Source organism: Epinephelus moara, chromosome 17 (genome assembly GCF_006386435.1).
Source record: "Epinephelus moara isolate mb chromosome 17, YSFRI_EMoa_1.0, whole genome shotgun sequence".
Classification (NCBI taxonomy): Eukaryota; Metazoa; Chordata; class Actinopteri; order Perciformes; family Serranidae; genus Epinephelus; species Epinephelus moara.
Window position 1 is genome coordinate 7751702 of NC_065522.1, and position 22275 is coordinate 7773976.

The following is a 22275-nucleotide window of genomic DNA, read 5'->3' on the forward strand; positions in this document are numbered from 1 at the left end:
AGTACTGAACGCTGTTGCCCTGACACATTGTCCCTATGCAGGAATGTTTTTTTACACACAGTGGTCTTAAATTGAGAATACAGTATTGCTTTCACATGTTTCAGCTGCTTAGAGGCAGCATGAATCATTGACGAGATTAAGCTTGTGAAAGCCCTTTGAGGATTAAGTCCCTTCCTGATATAGCGTTCCTCCCTACACCATGGGAGATACAGTAATATGAATTGGGTCACATAATGTATCTATATGGTTCCTCATATCTATTTCACAGTTGGAAAATTTATCTGATGGTAAAGCGGCGGATTCTTAATTACTGTACATGATCATGTTAGTGTGAGCGCATCTTGTTCTGCCCTGCAGTTGTATAATCTGCATTTGGGAGCCATGTTTAAAGGAATGTGAGCTGTTTCTTGGGTCAGGCAGTGGACACACACACACACACACACACACAAACATGAAAGTCTGACCAGCCCGTACAGGCAGCAAAGGCAAATCAACCAATCCAGGGCGATTAAGTGGAATCGCAGAGACATAAAAATTGATCTGACAGGATAAACTGTCCGATGCATCAGGGCCATAATTGCACACTTAAGCAAAAAATGCTGATAGCTGCAGAGATGTGTGTGTGTGTGCGTGTTTATGTAACTCAACGATTCAAATTATAGATATTAATCATTTTTATTCATCATGGGCTTTTCTTTATTGGCTGGAGAGCATGAGATAGAAGTTGTCTTTATAGAACTTTATTTTCCCACCAGGGGAAATTTGGATGGAGTAAAGAGTTTGTCAATATGAGACCTACAAAGTGTTTTAATATTGAGTTCTGTATAAAATGTACTCTTACCCAGCATACCTATAGAAGATGTTACAGGCCGATATATTCCCACAACACCTATTCAGGTGACACTTCCTCCCAAAACAATTTGTTTTTCTTAAAACATTACATGGGGTGTTAAATACAAAGGGTGAGGCATTGTGTAATGGGCTTTTTCCCTCGTTCTCTCTGATTTATTTCAACTCATCTTCAGAACAGATTGTAGGCTCAAGCTGCCTATCTTTCCCAAAAAGAGGCAGGCTACAGCCGTGCCCGTGCCTAATGTTCTGATATGTGGGACCAGCTGTCAGTCTTCATTCCTCTTACTAAATTATAAGAGTAGATTCTGCTGTCCTCCAAGAATTCCTCATTCAGCATCATGTTTTGGTATCTCACATGCTCAAATACATTAATACTAATACATTAAACATCAGCTTGGATTGCTTGGAGTCATTTTCGCTCCACACCAGCAGTTTAAGAGGTGCTGACGTAGGTTAAAATCCAGATCAGGGAAGGGGCAGGATCAAGATTGATAAGGAGGAGGGGTTTTCCAGGGCATCCCTGCTCCTCCCAGAGTAGGGAACAAGCAGTTGTGCTTAGTATTCTCTCCGTGTCCAAATGTATGAGTGCTCAGAAAATGAAATTTAATGATGACAGTGTTGGATCAGCAGAAAACCACTGGAGGCTCCAATATTTCTGGCTGATATGATAAACGGGTATGAGATTCGCTAATCTACTCCCCCAAGAAAGGGAAATGAGAGATTGCTATCTCTCTTTTTTTTCCGCCTCCTCCACTGAAACATTTCTTAGGGTTTAAAGTGACTTTAGAATGAAACGATGAAAGTGTTAGAATGAACAATGAATGTGCAAGTATCATCAGATATTTAATTTGAGCATCCATTAGTGTGCCATCTGTGTGTGTGTGTTGGTGCATATTTTGGTAAGTATGAAATATTAGTTTTTGAGTCGATAATTGAGATCAAAGTTGGGATGATAGATGAGACTTGAGATGACAGCTGAAATAAACTGCCATCCTTCTGTGTGTGTGTGTGTGTGTGTGTGTGTGTGTGTGTGTGTAGGTGCTACCTTTGATGTGGCCATGCGCTTCCTGTCGGAGTGCCCGTGGAAGAGACTCCAGGAGCTGAGAGCTTTGATCCCAAACGTTCCTTTCCAGATGCTGCTGAGGGGGGCCAACGCCGTGGGCTACACCAACTACCCTGACAATGCAGTCTTTAAGTAAGTCACACACACACACACACACACACACACACACACACACACACTTCACTTTTTAAATCTTAATTCACTTGTTTAACAATCAAATGTTTAAGAGCTACAAGGCATAGCCCCAAGAGTCTTATTAAGAATATGCACACGTCAGTGTTCAGCAAGAGGGTTCCTGGTTTTAACCCGGGGTGGCGTGTTCGAGCCCAGGGTGGAGATGCCCTTCTGTGCAGAGTTTATACGTTCTCCGCGTGTCAGCGTGGGTTTTGTCCAGGCACACCGGCTCCCTCCCACAGTCTAAAGACATGCGGGCTAGGTTAAATGGTGACTCTAAATTGGCAGTAGGTGTAAATGTGAGTGTGAATGGTTGTCTGTCTCTAGGTGGCCTGTCCAGGATGTACCCTGCCTCTTGCCAAATGTCAGCTAGGATAGGCTCAAGCCCCCTCCAACCCCTAACAGGATAAGCAGTTATGGAAAATGAATGGATAAATGTTGAAAAAGATTTTCTTAAAACCAGCTCTTGCCTCCCCCTGCTTTATTGTCTTTCACTGTCATAGTATTTAGAAAATATCCCCTAACTGGGATGACTGTCAACTTCATACCTATTTTTTTTCCTTGTGAAAAAATTTGAAAGTGAACAATTTGCCAACTGCGAATAATTATATGAACAATTCAGCCAAACAAAAGAAATGTTATTTCTCCCAACAAAACATGAAACACCTTAAAAAACAACATAAATAGATATAGATAAAGTGGGAATAGAATAGATATTTATTCACTGAAAACTGTAAAGTTGATTAACATGCATATATTTGGTTCCTCGCTACAACTGTTGTCTGCAGCTTCATATGTAGAGTTGTCATTTTAATAAGATCAGTGTTTTGGCAAAATGTGTCTGGGGCCTTAATCACAATACTTTCATAGATGGAAACGCGATCTTATCTCAGTTTAGGGTGAAATAAAGGATTTTGGGTATTACAACAACAGATTTCCTAAGTGCATTTCAGAAAAAAAAAACAAATCTTATGTAAGGATGGGGAGTGAGCTACTACAGACCCGTCCTAACTCAGGGATTTCCCAAGTTAGGAATGCTGAATTAGTGTGGCACAGATCCTATCCTGAATTCTAAATACCTGGCAATGACAATGAAGATAGGAAAAAAACATGAGCTCTGAAATATAATGTTTGAAAGGCTACTCAAACTGTATGATGACTCTTTTATTTTCAATAATTAAAATTAATTAATTTGAATTAACTCAAATAATTGAGAAGGAGACTTCTTGAAAAGGTGAGGTTTGCTCCCCTCCACTGACATGATTAGTGCCTCCAGCTCCTCATAGTTAATTGAATGCCTTTCTTTTTGTCCAGGGTAGCAAGCTAGCTCACCAGTGGAGAGTCGCTGATATTGTGGCTTGTCCATCTCAAGTTGCCTACCAGTGCATTCTAATCAAAGATACAGCGATTCTTTTAACTTATTTTTATTGTTTTTTACACAACATAAACTGCTTTACAGCCTTTACAGCCAGAAAAAAGAAAACAGAAGGGTATACATATGCATAGTTAGGATTTTTTAAGCTAAGGAAGGAGGTCTGAGATAGGATAGGACACAGTCATGAGTTTAGGAATTACTTCTGTAATAGGAAGATAGAATTTTTCTTACTTAAGAAACTTAAGAGAGGACAAGCAGTGATGAGGTCCCTGGTCGCTAAGCTAGAGTAATCTTAAGGATTCCTCTCTGAGTATGTTAATTGGGTCTGAATTGTTTTTGTGCGTCTCTGTGGATGTGTACATCATGATCATGATTGTAATGCCTGATGTTGTTGTCTAGTGTGATAGAAGCCCATTTGGGTTGGACACCATGTGGTGCGGGTTACTTAAATCAATCAATCCACATAATCACTCTTGTAAATGAAATACTTATTTTTTCCTTTCTCTCTCTTCTCAAGTCACTTTATCTATATTCAAGTCTGGCTCACAGGATGTAGACTGTGGCTACAAGCCTGCCATCAGGCCTTAGGCCAACTTACACGCGGAAAATGGCTTATTTTGACAAAGATTTGGATCATGCAATAAGGCATGCCTGCTTTGTTCTTTTTCTAAATGATGCAGAGATCTACAAGGGAAAAAACAACTTGTGAATGCACCTCAGAAAAGCCCAGACTCCGTCTCGCAAGACTCTCATGTCAAATGTTGGTCCATTTTCTGACAGGGTTGGTCTGAGTTAATTTGCCACATCTTTGAAGTCTGGCAGTGGCATGTGCCACTCACACTGACTTCACCACGGACGTACCGATCCGTTCCACTTCACTAGAGCTTCTGTGATGTTGTTGAAATAATATTCCACAAAAGCCACATAAATCAGATCGGCTTTAATGGGTCCAGTGAGCTCCTCCAGAGCTAAAGTATAGTCATCCCTCACATCTCGGGCACCGATGATCAGATTTTGTTTGTAATTCCACTTTTTTAAAACAAAACAAGGCAGAGCATTTTTCCCCTAGCAGAGAGACAATCAGTGATTCCAGACCTTTCTCTAGCCCTTACACAGCGCAGTGGAGATAGATTTGGCTCTGTAAGACTACCTATATTTTAAAAATTGATCTGGATTTATATGTCACATGAAGCCCACAGACTCAGCTGCTTTTTCTCTAAATATATCGAAGTGGATATACTGTACAGCAGCTACCCACTAACAACACAACTGACACACATTTAGTCAGGTCAGTTTGGTAGATGGTTCCCTGTTGCACCCTCAAATACTCAGTGAGCCACACAAATTCTACACACACACATCATTGATACAGATGTACACCAGTGAGGTCTTTAGGGCCATAAATACTCCTGTGCCTACACACATGCATACACACGCCTTCAACACTTTTCCAAATGGATTCACAAGCTTCCTCGATGATGTGGATGACTCATGTATACACAAGCACGCACACACACACACACCTGCAAGTGGATCCACAGACAAGGACACACACTCCTCTACATGCACGGTGTAATTCCCCTCACCTCTAATAAATTAGGAGTGGCTTTATGACTAATGCAGCTGTCCCCTCCTCCCTCCTTCCCATTGAATCACACACACAGAGACCTCCCCTATCCTCCCTGTTTTTGTGCTCCCCCTCTCCGATCATATAGTCATTATTTATCCGCACTCTTATATCTCCCCTTTTATGCCTCCATTCATCTCTCTGCATTACACACACTTCTTCCCCTCTTTTTAACTCCCTCACTCTATCCCGGCTGCTCTTCCTCTCCCTCCTCCTCCCCTCTCACTCTCAGCATCCCGTAGGGCGGTGGCAACGAAAATTTGCACAAGATTGTGATTAATGGCTTTGATCTGTTGGCCCGGCTCTCTCTGTCTTTCCTTTTATTTGTCACTCTCTTGCCCTTAACGCTTTCAGTGCGGCAGCCCGCAGCCAAGTGGCCCAAGCGTCTTCATTAATTAAATCAAATCAAAGCGTAATTTAATTTGATTTAATTGATTTAAAGTGCACGTCAGAGGGTCACAGTACAGTACGCTCTGTAGCAATAGGGATGTACAGTTGTAAAATATGTAAAATGGCTGGTTGATTGCTAACTAGATGAGTGATTGAAGATAGTTGTACCCTTCTAGCCATGTTCTGGAATATATTTCATTCATTTACCAACGTAACTGGATATTCTTGTCACTTTATATGAGAGAAAAACTCAACTTTTTGATCCCTGTGAATTATGATTACATCAGCTGTGAGTCAGATATGTAGGAAAGTACAGCGTTTTTGACTCTGGGCCAAACAGCGTCCACTAGGCAGTATTTGTATGCATTGTAGTGCTAAATAAATACTGGACACACAGACGATGGACTGGTAATCCTCTCGTGGCACAACATTAAGTGTGTCTGTTTATTTGCCAAAACAAAAGCTCTCAGTGTGTGTAAATACTGCATTCACAGTAACACAGCTACAGTAAGCACTCACCCCAGTTATGAAAAACCTGATTAAGATACCGAGGCCAAGGCAATAACAGGAGGGATTTACCACTAGCAGCTTGGATAATGAGGCGGGTATACATTTCTCTCCAGTCATTGTGGGCTCCTGCAGGCTGTGTAAGCTCACTTTTCATGGAAATAGTGAGAATATTGTATTAGCGCAGGTACAGCGATATTTATGAGTAGCGATATGGAGATGGATATAAACAGCTTATCCCAACCCGGATGTGCGCTATTATCCAGGAGACACTGTGCATGGAGACTAACTCATTATATGTGTGAGAGTGTGAGAGAGATTGTGTGAACATCTCGCAGTGCACACTAAGTCTTGACAGTCTCCCTAACCTGTTCTATTTCTGTCTCTGATTTAAATGTGGATTTTATGTACACGACCGCATGTGCTTTTGGCTAACATAATGTTCCCCTCCCTCCACCCCTCCTCCAGGTTCTGTGAGGTAGCCAAGGAGAACGGCATGGACATCTTCCGCGTGTTTGATTCCCTGAACTACGTGCCAAACATGCTGCTGGGCATGGAGGCTGCTGGAGCAGCAGGTGGCGTAGTAGAGGCTGCCATCTCGTACACAGGCGACGTCTCTGACCCCATGAGGCAGAAGTACTCTTTGGATTATTATGTGAAGCTGGCAGACGAGCTTGTCAAAGCAGGAACCCACATCCTCTGTATCAAGGTGAGAAAATGTATAAATAGATGCAGTGTTTTAAGTGTTCGCTTTGAGGGTTGTTTACTGCTAGAGTTCTCCAATAAGCCAACGTTTTCCTTCCCTGTGATAATCTAATGATTCTGGCACTTATTGTTTGCTTCTGTGTGGAAATCCCTTCCCATCTGTCACCGAAATAACATAGAACCAGCTGGAAAGAATCTTTGCAAGTTCTTGTTTTGCCCAGGCTTGTATACACACTCTTTGATGCACTATTCACATCAAGGGTTCAACTAGGGTTGATTATGTGTTTGAAAGGGTTAGTAACCTCCCGCCCATTTCCAGCATGTGAGGTGGAGGGTATGCATTGACCGGAGACCTTTGCCACAATGCAAGTTCAACAAAGTCAGGTTTTCTTTGCCTTAGCTGGCTCAACAAACCCTAAAGCCTCAGTCAGAGATAACAAGAACCACAAAGGTGATTATCAACTTGCTCTTTTAACCAAGGCTTACTTCTTTAGGCGTTTGATGGATGTATAAAGAAACCTGGATACAGGGTTGGCGGCAGGCCCCTGCTCATGTCTATGAAAGTTACTTAGTGGCACATGAAGCCATTTTTTTGTGGTATGAAATTATCTAGATCTTCCACACTCTGGGGCCCATAAAGCAAGCGCACCGTAGACTTGTGGCGGCCGAGTGTGACCAAGCGGCTAAGTTCCCTCAGTCGAGTGGCTAACCTCCAGTTTAGCTCTCCACTAACTTTAATGAGGATAAAATTATTTAATCGTGTGGCTCTTCTACTCTTTTGAAGTGTTTTCAGTCTGAATAGATCAAATTCTGATCATGAAACAAGTCATTGATTTACAGTGTCTCTTTCACAATGTAAATCTATGGGTAAGTCTTTTTGGGCCCCATGGCATCACTTGACAGACCAGGATGGTGTAATTCCACTTTTGGCCACTATGTAAAATTGGCTTCAAAGCCCAACTCTGTTCGTGGCAGCTTGGCACATTCCAATAAAACGAGTCAAATGACGCATGCAGGGCATCATTTGACTCTTAAAATTAATCGATCCTATGCTTCCTACTTCCACCAAGTTAAAGTCGGATTAATTTTTTTCGATTGATTATTTGTGATAAATACCAATTCCAAACATCATTCTATTATTTAGCTGTAATATACCAGCAGTGAAAAACAGACTTCAGTAAATCAGGACACAGCATGAAAATATAATTCACATGGGTAAAGCTATGGTGTGATTTATATACTGCATTTCATGTGCAAGTAAATGCCATCCTGATTAATAATACAGTGAATTATTAATGTATAATGGTACCTGGGTTTTTATAGAGGGCTTCTTTTAGAGTCAGCGTGGACAAATGGACCAGAGAACACCATTATCACATTCAGTAGTTCAGTGAGAGCAGCAACACCCTTTCAAATAAAATAAAACAATAATCTTGCTCAGATTCTCTGCATCACTGTAGGGTCCCATGAGGGAAAAATAACAAAAATAACTTGCTCATATATTGTTATATATAGAGTGACACAGTTTAAAGGAGCTGTGAAAGGTGCTTTTTAGCCAATTACAAGCTGAAACTCTGAACAAAAACTGGTCCCGACCAGGTTAGGTCTGCAGCATAAGTTACCATAGTGATCAAGCCAGGTTAAGAGAGAGCCACCTTCATAGGATGGAAAATTCTCTCCCCTCTAATCTCGCTTCGTGGCTCAGCCCTCAGGGATTAACCCGTGTTAGCTCACTTGGTTTGAATTGACAAAAGAAGGTTTGAACACGGGTCAGATAACCCCTGGTCCAAGCCTGTTCATTGGTGTGAAAGAGGTATTAGACATGTACGCATGTATGTCATCACGATCAGGGCCTGCACTTACCACCAGTTTAACTTTTTGGCTGTGAGACATGGCCGTGTGCACTCTTTTGGATTCACACCGTCTTGTATTTGGCTGGTTTAATCTAAGGTGAAACACCATTGTCAGGCAAGACATTTAAAGTGACTAATGGAATTCCTGATGCATTTAGCATTATTTAATCATGTAAGCAAGCTGCAGTGTATGTATCATGGTGAAGTTAAGCCCTTTTACACACACAAAATACACACATGGCCTGCAATTAGCATTTTAATTAATAAAAAACAGCTCACATGTTAACTGTCGAACACAGCTGAAGTTTTTGCTCCCATTGAAATAACTTGTATACTCAAGCTTCTTATCTAAATGAATAGAGCGATAATACTCACATTGAATTAATTTCTTTATTCAAGCATGACAGAATATTTTCAAACGTGAAATGATAAACTCCCGCTCTACCGCAGTGTGAACCATCGCACGCAGCAGTGGCAATCTCATAAAAGGCTTACACAGCTAATGAGGTTAACTTTTTAAAGAGGAAATGAGCATGAATTATAACTTCATGGAGTGCAATGATCACCAAAGGGAGTGCAACTAAACATCTAAGCTCTGTCTGTGAATTTCTGCTAATATCAATTAAGGTTTCCACATTATACTCATCCTCACAAGAGTGTGTCTCCACTTTTGTCATTATTTTCTTGTTTTTAGTCATTATTTTCCAATATTTATCATGTCATTCCTTTAGTCACGTCTTTGTAGACTCATCTTGAATACTAAACATATTTCCTGAAAGAAGGTTTGAGTTACTCGAGGACTAAATGCCTTCAAATAAACCTCAAGGTGGCAGTTTTATCCTCGGATTAATGCTGCTTATCAGTGAGGACACGGTGATTATTTGGAGAGATTCAATAGTTAGTAGTCCTTTCCAAGTCCTAATCACTTTTAGAATTTTGGTGTTGTGTTTGTTAATATGTTCTTTTCGCTTCCATTGTTTTGGCTGTTTTTACTCATCCGGTTCCTCCAAATTATCAGTGCTCTGCGGTCTGTTCCAGCTTTCATGAGAAGCCTCAGGCCAGTGCTGCGTGTTCACACTCTCACTAATGAGGACTGAGACAGGTGGTTGAAATCAATCTTGTTTAATTTAGTGCAGGACTTCATATCCAAAATTTAGATGTGTTACAGAAAACCACTTTACACAGGATTAAGGCATCTAGAACAAAGTTTACTCCTGGGTTACCATATATACTGTCCATTTCAAGCCAGAGAGTTTTAGAAATGTTTAAATAATGTAAAAAGAGAACGCATGGTAGCCTGCTGTATATTTATTCTGGCATGTTAAGCTTAATCAAATCTGTATCAAATATGTGTTTAATGAATGTGTCACTGTGTCACTAGATATTTCTATTTGATTTTTCTTCAATCCTCTAACCCCTCTGCCTCACGTCTCCCCCTCACTTTCTCTGTGTCACCAGGATATGGCCGGCCTGCTGAAGCCAGAGGCCAGCAAGCTTCTGATCGGCGCTCTGAGAGACCGTTTCCCGGACATACCCATCCATGTGCACACACACGACACAGCTGGAGCTGGCGTCGCTGCCATGCTGGCTTGTGCTGAGGCTGGAGCTGACGTCGTGGATGTGGCTGTGAGTATTGATCTTGTTTACAGACAAAGTAGCTTGCGGTGTCTTCATGATAAAGTTTCATATGAGATTCATGGATATAAAGCATTACTTTAAGAGGCCTTTGAGAGGTTTTAAATATTTATTCATTATCAATAATCTTTCAGTAACTAATGAAAGTTATGGAAAGTAAGAACCGCCTGTCATTTAGAGGGCTGGTCCGTCAATAAGGTATCTTAACAACATGAACATTTTCTACCAGTTGCTGCAGTTTGTCACTTAAACAAAGACGAAACAATTGTTGAAGCCAGGAAAATTTCTCGTACTGTGTTCACCGGTGCATGCTGCCAGCATTGGGAGTTTCATTAAAACAACTGGCTGCTATTTGCAGCTTGGGGCTGCTCTGCCGTTCAGGTCTTTGCAACACTTTATGAAAGAAAACAACCGACTGTCCACTATGAATCAGACACTAAAACTATGTGTTTGTATCAGGTCTACTTGGTTAAACTATGTCTTTTCAGTCTGCCAAGTAATAAAACATTTATGCTGAAATACACTAGAGCATGGAAGACATCCAAGACCTGAAGGTTTTGGAGTTCAAACTCCTGTTAGTTTTGATGGGAAATTGCTGTTTTTGTGCTTTCTTACCATAAATTATTATATAAAACATATATGCACATATTTTGTAGCAGTGTACTCATATGTGCACACATATTTACACATGATTACACCACACCTTTTGCCCCATGTATCTAAACTCTAAGCTGTGGACCCTACAAAGTACACTTTTACAATGTTTAAGGCTTTTAGTCAAACAGTATTCATATTGATTGTCACTCTCCAGGTTGACTCCATGGCTGGGATGACCTCTCAGCCCAGCATGGGAGCCATTGTTGCCTGCACCAAGGGGACTAAGCTCGACACCGGTAAGTGCCATGCTCACCTGCCTGTCAACATCAACAGTGGCTCCAGACAGTTTGTTTTATAAGTATAACAATTTCTCATAGAGGAAAGGATTTGTAGTAGATACATGTTTTTTTGGTAGGAGAGGGGCATAGGAACACTATGAAACGTTAATTGATTTCTCTCATCAATTTAATTTAGTAAAATCAATCATAAAGAACAGATGAGAGAGATTTTGTTGGAACAAACACTTCTAAAAATCCACATAAAGCTTTTACTGCAGTATCTAGCCGTTAATGAGACAGAACATCTCTTAGATCACCAGTCACACTCAGAGATTTTTGAGTGTCTCTCTGAAACTCTCCTGCTTTACATGAGGGGGAAAAAATCAATCAGCAAATCAATAAATGACAAAGTGCATCACTAATTACGGCCCCCAGTCAGAAAGAGAGACATATTCCGCTCAGTGATAATGTACACAGCCAATTATGAGAGGAAGATGGAAACAGGAGGGAGACAGATCAAAAGAAAAAGAGGCCGCCGTGGTCAATAAAATCTGACGCTCTGTTAAACAAAACATTCTTGATCCATGAAATGAACATTTCAGATAGTTCTGAGTGGAAGCTGAGGAGTAACAGCAGATCTATTTGTTTATAAACCCATAAAAACATTTGTTTTCAGTTTTCTACTCTGACTAATGATCAGCTCTCCCTGGAGCATTGAGAGGTTAAAGGCTTCTCCTACGGCGTCCCTGATGTAGTTGTTAGTTGCACATTTGTTTTCCCAACCCACGTTCTGCTTCCATCAGACATCTTTCAGTTACACTCTGGACCATCACAGCTTTTTTTCTATCTTCACAGGAGTTCAACAGATAAGTGGAGGGATGGATTTATAATATGTTCACCCCCCTTTGGGTTTGCTGTTGTCCAATGTGTTCTGCTCAATGTACTTTTCATGGTGTGTGCAAAATCTGGAGCCTCTCCCACCTCTGATAGCTGACCTGGCTCACTGACCACTGCCTCCCACAGCAATCGGTGCGCGGTGTAAAATATATTAAAGCAGCCGGCTGAAAACTGCTGTTAGAAATTGAAGGAACACGAAATGGGCTCAAGGAATTAAAACTGATGTGGAGTTTGCTGCCTAGTTATGTAGAGTAATGCTATTGGGAAAACCGACTCAGCTCTGCTAACTAGATCTGATAGCTCATTTCCATTACTCGGAAAATAGCAAAAGCCCTGCTAATTTTGTTTACGCTATATTCGCACTACACAGCTAATGTACAGTCTGCTGATGTAGCACAGGATACTATTAACATTATAAGCTATTTGTTACTGTCTAAATACAGATGATTTTTTAAATGAACAGTTCTGTGTATGCCGATTCCTCCTTGTGTTCTGCTCTGTTGCTGTAGGTACAAGCAGTTTCCTGCCTCTGGGCACAAGAGAGATATTATTTCCCGTTAGCTCTGTTTTTGATAAACATGTGGTCTTTGGTTGTGTCCCATAATGAAATGATCAGCCCTGATGCTGATATTCTGTTGCACAGAACAATGAGTTTGTAGGGAAACTCATAACTATATTCTCTTTACACCCTCTGCATGTGTATTGATGCATTCTCACAGAAGCCACAGCACATAATCTGGAGTTTGCAGGTCCTGTCATAAATGGAATGACGTCACTGTTTAACAGTGCATGTATTACCTGTAAAATTATGTGTGCATCAATGAGGCAAATTCCACTTTAAACCATTGAAAGAACTTAATAACCGGCAGGTGTTTCACCGCACTCTCGGGGTGTGGTCAGAGGTATGGTCAGAGGTGTCCTCTGTTGCACCTGTAACCACACCTAACAATGATGTGATAGTCAGTATTGGGGAGTAGTTAAATACATGTGGTAAAGTTACTAGTTTAACGACAATTTGCAGTAGTTTGCTGTAGTTTAACTACATTTAAATGTTAGTAGCTTTTTCAGTAGTTAACTACTTGGGCTCATGTAGTTTATAGGGCTGCACCAGACTCAGAGTTAAGCCTGTCGAATCAAAAGTGGTTGTTCATAAATACGAATATTCAACTCTTCATCTTTTTTTCCATATGGAGTTTGAACATTGGTTAAAGGGATGTTTAGTGTGACAGTGACATTCAAGTAATATAGTAAACAAGTCAACTACGCTAACGACAGATCGAAAATGTGCAACAGCATTTTTTGCTGGCACTAGATATCAAACAAAAGCCAGAGACTGCATTGTATTAAGTTGCTGCGAGCTGTAAATTTATCACTTCTAAGCAGCAGGCAGAAGATGAGGTTATTATGGGGACTTCTGGGGCAAAGCCTCTCCTCCTCTGGGCAGCTGGTTCCATGTCCACAGCTGCTTGTACCAAAGAGCACCATAAAAGTGAGAGGCGCTCACTCTGCAGCAAAATCTAGGGGAACAAAACGTCCCCAGAAGTGCTCTGCACACTGACTGGCAAAAAGACTGCTTGACTTGAAGCAGTCACAGTCGAGAGAGGGGTCTCCAACTGATGATTTGAATCTCCGACTTTCAGGGCACAGCCCCTTGCAGCTAAGGTACTTAATAACAAACTACATATTCATAGTATTCTCTTTACATTTTTGCCATACAGTATGACACAATGCTTCTGGCCACAGTTGTCATTTAATTACTACTGCCTGCTGTTTGACTCAAATCACGGGTTTGCAACCAAGATGTCTGCATCGAATACTGTGACTTTGCCCTAATAGTTGAGCTTTTTCCCAAGTCATTTGCTTCCTATCCTCTCCTTAAACTACATCCTCAGGCTGCCAAGGTAAGGATAGGCTTGCCGTAGTCCCTGCACACTTTACTTAGTGTCAGTTCAGTTGTACCTCAGTGTAACAATATGAGATTTCAGACTGAGATTGTAATCATTTCCTTTGATGTGGTTTGGAACTACTAGTTTAACTTTGACAAGTTGAAGTTTCTTATAGAAGTTAAGATGTAGTTTTACACTTCTCATTGTGACGTAGCTAGTTTTCATGTAGTGTCTGGTCCTAGTGCCCTGACACATCCTGGAGGACACTTCTACATCACTGCAGCAAGGTGAGAAGTTAAATCACTGGTCAACAAAAATACATTTTCAGCAGATGCTGAGTTGCTCCTTTAAAAACAGGCAATGCTCCATGTATTTCTGGGCCAGTTTAGTTGTGATTTGCAGCAGCTCATTTCCATGGATGAGTGGCCAAACAGACAACATGATGTCACAGTAATATTTGCAGTGCAGCTACAGCGATGTTGTAAAGCAGAGGACGACAGTAAACACCAGGGCTCGGTGTTGTTAGTCTCTCAGGCCGTCCTTCAAAGTGAATGGGTTTCTTGACTCTTGAATATTGCTGCGGAAACAATCATACAGGGAGAGATCTGTCAAGGAGAGGAAGCAAATTCTGTAATAGTCCATAAAGCAACACAGCAACAGAGCCATTAAAACATGCTGTGTTGTGAGTATGATGTGGGGCTTGTGCTTTGAAAGGAAAACGACTTCACTGCCGTTCTCTCCATCTACACATTTAACCCGCAGCTGAACACAACAGGTCCACGTCCATTCTCTCGAGGCGGCAAATATTGTTCTGCGCAGTGTAGGAAATAAGTGGGAAGCATCAAAGTATCAGAGGGAGAGAAACTCTCCCATCATTTAGACACAGTCCAAGTTAGTGGCAGAATATCAATTTGTGAGCATACAGTTCCCAGAAAAAAAGTAGAGAGGGAGAAAAAGACAAGGTCGTTACTCAAGAGCGAGAGGTTTTCAAGTGTGTCAGTTTATTCATGGAATTTCAATTTGCTTCACTTGAGACTGAGATTGTGATGCAGGATGTCTCCCACCCACACACACACACATACACGTGTGCATACTTATAGTGTATCCTGATGTGACCCTGCTGGTACATCCATTATGCATACACATGCAAACTCCTTCCAGATTCTTTTCTACCTGTCACCTTGCGCTCATCTGTTCTTTTCATCTCTGCCTCTCTTTATGCTTCTTCCCCCTTCCATCTCCGTTTACCTATCTCACTACTTTTGTAATCAAGCCGAGCACTGCCATGGATACTTCCATACCTTACTGACCTTAGTCTGTTTACTGCTTTCTCTCACGCCCTCCCCTCTTTCTCCCATCTCCGTTACAAAGCAGTAATCAGTGCTGTGCAGTGCGCTCTGCCTCCTCTATCTCCCTCCCTCTCTCTGCTCTGCCTTTTTTTTCCTATCTCCCCCGCTTCTTTCACATTGTCTCTCCATCCTCCTCCTCTTCCCTCCCTCTCACTCAGTGACAAAGCAATTAACAGCACTTTACATGCCTATTTCACTCCCTCAAACTCCCTCACTCTTTGCTCCTTCATTTCCACTCCCTCCGTGTCTCCCACAGCATCTCTTTGTCCTGAAGAAACAGCAACAGCAGCGCTTCTCTGGTTAATTCATTTGTCTGTAAGCTGTCAGTTTATTTATTCAGTCAGCCATAGCGTGCACGCACACACCCGTGCATTTTAAAAGTCATACATATTCACAAACACTCATGCAACTGAATGATGACACACATTAGAGTGGTCCTTGTGTTTATTTGACACAGCATTTACTGGCTTCCTCATGCATCATGCATGGATTTAATTGATGAGGAATTTTTGGCTGCCACAACAATGCAGCCGCCGAAGATGTAGCAGTGATCAAACACACAGAAGAATGTACGCACTCCAAACAAAGCATAGATAATACTATATGTAGCCACCCAGACAGCGAGGCAGGTGAAACACACATTTAGCTTCTTGTTCACCTCCTTCATCCGTCTGCATTCAATTGTCCCGTCTTTTCTCTCCAAATCCTCTCATCTGTCTTCCTACAACTGTGTGTATCTTTGTGTATGTGAACAAGTCTATGAACGTAAATATGTGTGTTCATCTCCTGCATTAGTGAATTTGCGCTGCTAATGAGTTGTATATTGATGGCACTTTGTCACTGCCAAGCAGCCATCTAAATGACTGATATACAGTAAGTGTGTACATGTGTTTGTGTGCCTGCATGTCTGCGGTGTACGTACACATAGCATAGCGCTTTAGTGATTGATGATTTTGGAAGCATAACCAGCAGTCCATAAAAAAACAATGCTGTATTTACCTCCAGTGCGATTTAGCAAATGTCAGGATCCATAGCTGTTCTCCATATTTATGGGATAGAGGGTAAAATGAACCTTTTAATCCCAGAAGGCAAGTTAAGGTCATCACAGAAGCAGAAAATGATTTAGATGAAAGACAGTATTGTTGTGCTCGCTTCATTATGGCCAGCTTTCCTGTTGCTTGAGACAGATGCTCCTGCCATCACTTCTCGCCAAAGCACTTTCTTGATAATTGAAGTCAGTTGATTCAACTTAACTTCGTGCTTTCATAGGACTTTCCAGCTCACACAGGTGTGGTGTTTGGCTAATTAGACTTCTGCTCAGGAAACTCCAGGCTTGTTGAAAGAAGTTTTTCTGGCAGCTGCTGTAGCTCAGCTGCCTCCCCATCAAAAGGCCTGGGTTTCAGACCACACTCTAGTGAACTTTAGTGAAAGTACCAATGCAACAATCTCAGTGTACTCGGTTTAAAGAAAGTCCTGCATTCAAAATGTCACTTAAAGGAATACTTCACTTGCAAAAATGATCATTTATGTATCAGTTATTCATGCAGTGTTACCTTGAACTTTATTTTCTGGAATGCCTCAGGTGAACAGCATACAAGTGAAAGCATAAATAAGTTTCACTTTTGGTCCCAGTTGGAAAGGGTTGAAGTTTTGGAAGAGCTGAGCATACGACTGGATACCTGAGACTTGGATTATACTGCACAAGTTGTTTGGGAGTTTGTAAACAGGTGTTTTGATATAGTTATACTGTTGATTCACATGGTCCCTGTCTACTGAAGCTATTCAACAGTGTTTCCTGTCTCTGGATTCTTTGTTAACTGGAGGGCTGCAAATTGTGAATTCAAGGTAAAACAACATGAATGATTGATATATAAATGGTCATCGTGGAGCTGAGTATTCCTTTAAAGTAAAAGTAGCGCAAAATGTTCTTGGTATCAAACTTAAAAGTATTTGTTATGTAGAAAAATGGCCCTGTTACTGATATATGACAATATAAGATTGTGTGCCATTAGCAGTGATCCACAGCAGGAATGGGATAGCACCTCATAATCCCACCGTCACATCAGTCCTTGTGAACCGTAAAGCACACTCCTCTCATTCTCTTGCCAGAGTCTTCCGCTCTGTCTGATTGACATGTAGAAAAAGAGTCACCTGGTTGGATGGCGGTGTCCAGGATTTAGCCAAGTTTCAGTGAATCAGAGGATATTACAGCTCCTGATATCCCATTAGAAACTGATTCAACAGGGAGGTCGTCCAGTTTATTTCCAATGTCTGCACAATGGCTAGCAGGATGGTGATTCGACTGATCATTCTTCTCCATCTTTCCTCAGTGCTACTGATGTTTAAATTTGAAAACATCAACCTGGCTAGCTAGCAGCTACATAGCTAGAATTCTGCAGGAGGAGAGTACAGACGAGTGAGTTGATTCCCTCATCCCAATGAGTGACTTGCAGCCAGCAACAGCCAATGCCAACCACAAAAGGCACCACCAACACTTGTAAAACATCCATAAGAGCCTAAATTGAGCATATATTTAGAGGAGCTGACAGAGAAGCAACCGCACCCGCACCTTCTTCACTAAAGTACAAGTACTTCAAAACTGTACAATACTTGAGTAAAGATTTTGGTCTGCTATATGCTTTAAGAATTGTCTTTTAGCTTAAGCGAGCTCTTTTAAAGGGGAAGTTCTGTTTTTTACAACCTGGACCTTATTTCTGGCATTAAATACGGTTGTTTACTCACCCAGATAAGTTTGGTATCATTTGGAGTCCTTCGGAAGATATTTAGATCCGCGAGAGCCGCGTATATCCATATAGTGGGAATGATCGGGGCACCGACAATGAGGCCCTAAATAACACTCCATATAGTGGGAATGATCGGGGCACCGACAATGAGGCCCTAAATAACACATTATCTGCCGCGAAACTCGTTCATTTCACCAATATGTTTTTATGAATCGCTAGAGTTGCTTGTCGTCATCATCTGGGTCATTTATACTGACCTACTAACCTCTGCAAAAAAAATCAGAGGCAGTTCGTAAAGACAATCCTCTTTACCACCGAAACGTTCACCTTTCTGTTTCTCACATTTTTTCACTGAGCACTATGTAATAATAAATTCACGTTTTGCATAAGAAGTGCCTCTGCTTTTTGTGCAGTGTGCAGGCCGTTCTACACAAGCGATGAGAAGAAACTAAAGAAATGTAAATTCTCATAGTTATTTACTTATCAAGCAAACAAATTCAAGGAAAATAAACAATTTATGCATGTGTGTAGGCTACTTACTCAATCGAAAGTTGCCCGTTCGGTCCTACAGGCTTTGGCTGGGTCTTCCAGTTTACTTTCAGGACCCGAAAAAAACAGCTGATCATAGAAGTGAAATCCTCTGTAGTTCTGAGACAGTCATTTCTGGAGACATCCAGACGTGTATCTCCTGGCCTCAAATCCCACTCGGACCAACAAAGGCACTCCTCCTCTGTTGGCATAGTGGAACATTGTCCACAAGAACACCACCAGTTAGCATCTATTCTCGGACGTGCAGCGGTTTGTTGTTCTCTGGCCAGCTGTTCCTCTCTCTGCCTCCGCATCCTCCTTTCAAGTTTAAGTTTATTAAGTTTAAGTTTATTTACTTTATTAATCCCCCTGAGGGGAAATTCAGTGTTTTCACTCTTGCTTGTCAATTACACACAGGTCCGAACACACACATGCACAAACAGGACCTATACATGCACAAAGTGGAGAGATGTCAGAGTGGGGGGGCTGCCCTTGGTGAGGCGCCCCGAGCGGTTGGGGGATTCGGTGCCTTGCTCAAGGGCACCTCGGCAGTGCCCAGGAGGTGAACTGGCACCTCTCCAGCTACCAGTCCACGCTCCATATTTTTGGTCCGGACGGGGACTCAAACATGCGACCCTTCGGTTCCCAACCCAAGTCCCTATGGACTGAGCTACTGCCGCCCCAAGAGCTCCTCATCCGTATACTATGGCTCAAAACGGTAAGGACGTCCATCATATTCAAAGTCGTCGTCCACAACCTCAAAACCTGACAAATATTCAGCCATGTCTCAAAAAACTAACAGTAGCAAATTCCAGTTGTAAACAAAGCCGTGTTGCTGGTGTGTGGCGGCGCGCGCACCTGGATGACATCATCCAGGTCAGAGGTTAGTAGGTCAGTATAAATGACCCGGATGATGATGACAAGCAACTCTAGCGATTCATAAAAACATATTGGTGAAATGAACGAGTTTCGTGGCAGATAATGTGTTATTTAGAGCCTCATTGTCAGTGCCCCGATCATTCCCACTATATGGATGTACGCGGCTCTCGCGGATCTAAATATCTTCCGAAGGACTCCAAATGACACCAAACTTATCTGGGTGAGTAAACAACCGTATTTAATGCCAGAAATAAGGTCTAGGTTGTAAAAAACAGAACTTTCCCTTTAAGTTTCCTTTAGAAATTGTCGCCTTTCCAGTATACAATTGAATTGGAGTATTAAAAGAATAGTTCAACATTGTGGGAAATTTGATTTTTTTTTTTTTTTTTTTTAAAGAGAGAGAGTTGAGTGAGAAGATTAATATCGGTCACATCTGATTGTTCAGTATGAAGCTGGAGCCAGCAGCCAGTTAGCTTACCATCCTTTTACGCCACTGTGGAGTTAAATTTGCTCAAGTTTCACAACTTTTACACCTTTTATAATACACTGAAAGAGTGTATCTGCAATTTTCCTTAACATTAAAATAAGACACACCCTAAAACACAATGACATTTTGCCCCTTTGCTTCTGAAGTAGAAGCATTTTGCTCATTATCATATCAGGCCAAATGTGGACAATTTCATGTTACATTGAGATACTTCCAGCACATCCACTGAGTGTTTTCAGTGTCAGTCAGAGAGCTACAGCATGTCCTCTTTTAAAAAATCCTCAGTTTCACACCAATATTAACTAATTCATCAGGAAAAAATCAGACATGAGCAGTTTGTTTACACTCACAGGAGCTTCAGCACAGCCGAATTGTGTACAGTGTATCAGTTTTGAACTCACAGTTACTGCTGCAGCGATGCATTTGGTAGAAATTTGCACATATCCGTTTTGTCCACTGATTCAAGGCCATTATTAACATTATAAAAAAAACCAAGTAGACACATTGGACCGTGTCAATATTTTTCATGCTTGTATGAGAAAAACTCATCAAGCTATTAATCTAAATACACGACAAATTAATTTTAATTCTGCTAAGCTTTGCCAGCGAGGCTCGCGACCTTAGCAGGTTAAAATGGGTTACAGGCCAGAATAGCATGAAAAAGCCTAAGCTAGTGTCGGTAGAGTGTTAAGAGCACTTATTAGCCTGTAAGTGCACATTTCCATCTCGCCTTTGCAGCTCATTAATCCCTGTGATATTTTGTGATCCTTGAAAAAAACACATCTGTTGCTCATATTCATGACATTCTGCTCCAGTCAGTTAAGGTGCGCTAAAGCTGATTATCTTGAAAGGGAAAATCTGTTTTAATGCCATGACAGAAATGGCAGTATACTGAGCTTTTGGCTAATGATGACAAAAATCAGCCACGTTAATGAGACAAACTTAGCTCGTTACAGCCCCAACAACAGAGTGACAAGCTTGATTTTTCACGATTCAAAGGGAGTATGTACTCCAAAAAGTGTTTGTGTGCTTCCACTGTGATCTTGGCGGGGAAATGGAGCTACTGTGAAATTAATGTGAAATTAATGTGCATGTTGTTGCTCCTCAAATTCAGCTGCCTGCCAAGCCCGTCAGTAAATAGGTCCATTTCCTTCTCTGTTTGAGAACACTAATTTTGTAGCTTTCTTTTATGCTTCCTTTGTGAAATTACAGCCTCAATTTACAAGGGAAAGTGACGGCATGTTTAACGTGTCAGCATCCTCTGTTGATTCAAATGTCAGCTCATGTCAAGTGTTCAGCCGAACACCTCATACTCACCTTCATGCACTTTAATAGATCAAACATAAAGCTTTTCATATTACTCAGTTGCAGTTGAAGCGCTGAGTACCACCCATCCACTATTCACATGGTAATGGCATGATAATTGCTTTCATTCTTTCGGTTTTGATTGGTTTATCTTTCAGGAAATCAAAGAGAAAATGGCCACAGTTAATGCATGACTCACTTGTTTTGAGGTAAACCTTTTTGAGAAGATGTTGCACTGGTACAATGTACAGGAGGTGCTTTGAATAATTCAGGACAGCAACAACTAACCCTAACTCACCCACATTTTTACTGACGTAATGTAATTTTTAAGAGTTGTGAGCTACTGCCAGATTATAGTAGAAATGTCACTGCTGACTAGTTTTAGGAGGACTCTGGTATAGTATAGCATACAAACCAGCCTACTGTACTGTAGATGGAGACACATCGGTACCTGATGGGTAGCACTTGTGTTCTGGTGAATAAAGTGCTGTATGTTCAAAAAAGCTCATGCTATCATCATGCTTATATTTTTCAAACATCAAAATCAACAGCACAAACTCATTGTTGTCACATTTGCGAGCTGGCACAGGCTTTGAAACGACTAATTCAGACAAATGGCAGGTTTCCACAAAAGCTTCCACAACAATTCCAGTAACTTTTTAGTGAATAATCACATCAAATCCCTTTTTTCAAAAGGGTGGGCACAGATTATCAGAAATATTGGCAATTAGTTATTTCTATGTACACACAAATCTTGGTCGGTACAGCACGTGATTGTAATCCCCTATATAGCTTCCCATTTCTCATGCTTCAGTATTCTGAACCCAAAAAAATGACTGCCCCTCACTACATTATGTTATCTTTAGACAAATAGCAAGCTCAGTTGGAAATGAATTCATATCAGTGTTGTCAAGTCTCATTAAAAGCATAAGTGCATGGAGACCATTGATTTGATGTCATTTTGCTCTGCTCCGTTGCAGGCATTGCTCTGGAGAAGGTGTTTGACTACAGTGAATATTGGGAAGTAGCCAGAGGCCTGTATGCTCCATTTGACTGCACGGCCACCATGAAATCTGGCAACGCTGACGTCTACGAGAACGAGATACCCGGAGGACAGTACACCAACCTTCACTTCCAGGTACAG

The 22275-nt window shown here is 41.4% G+C and overlaps 1 protein-coding gene across 1 annotated transcript in view; it reads left to right on the forward strand.

The window, feature by feature from the left end:
• pcxb (pyruvate carboxylase b) overlaps positions 1-22275 on the forward strand; it is a 345950-nt gene that overhangs the window by 277874 nt on the left and 45801 nt on the right. The window contains exons 16-20 of the mRNA XM_050067843.1: positions 1891-2047; positions 6457-6697; positions 10005-10172; positions 10993-11074; positions 22112-22269. Of these exons, the coding sequence (XP_049923800.1) occupies positions 1891-2047; positions 6457-6697; positions 10005-10172; positions 10993-11074; positions 22112-22269 (806 nt within the window). The remainder of the gene's footprint in view (positions 1-1890; positions 2048-6456; positions 6698-10004; positions 10173-10992; positions 11075-22111; positions 22270-22275) is intronic.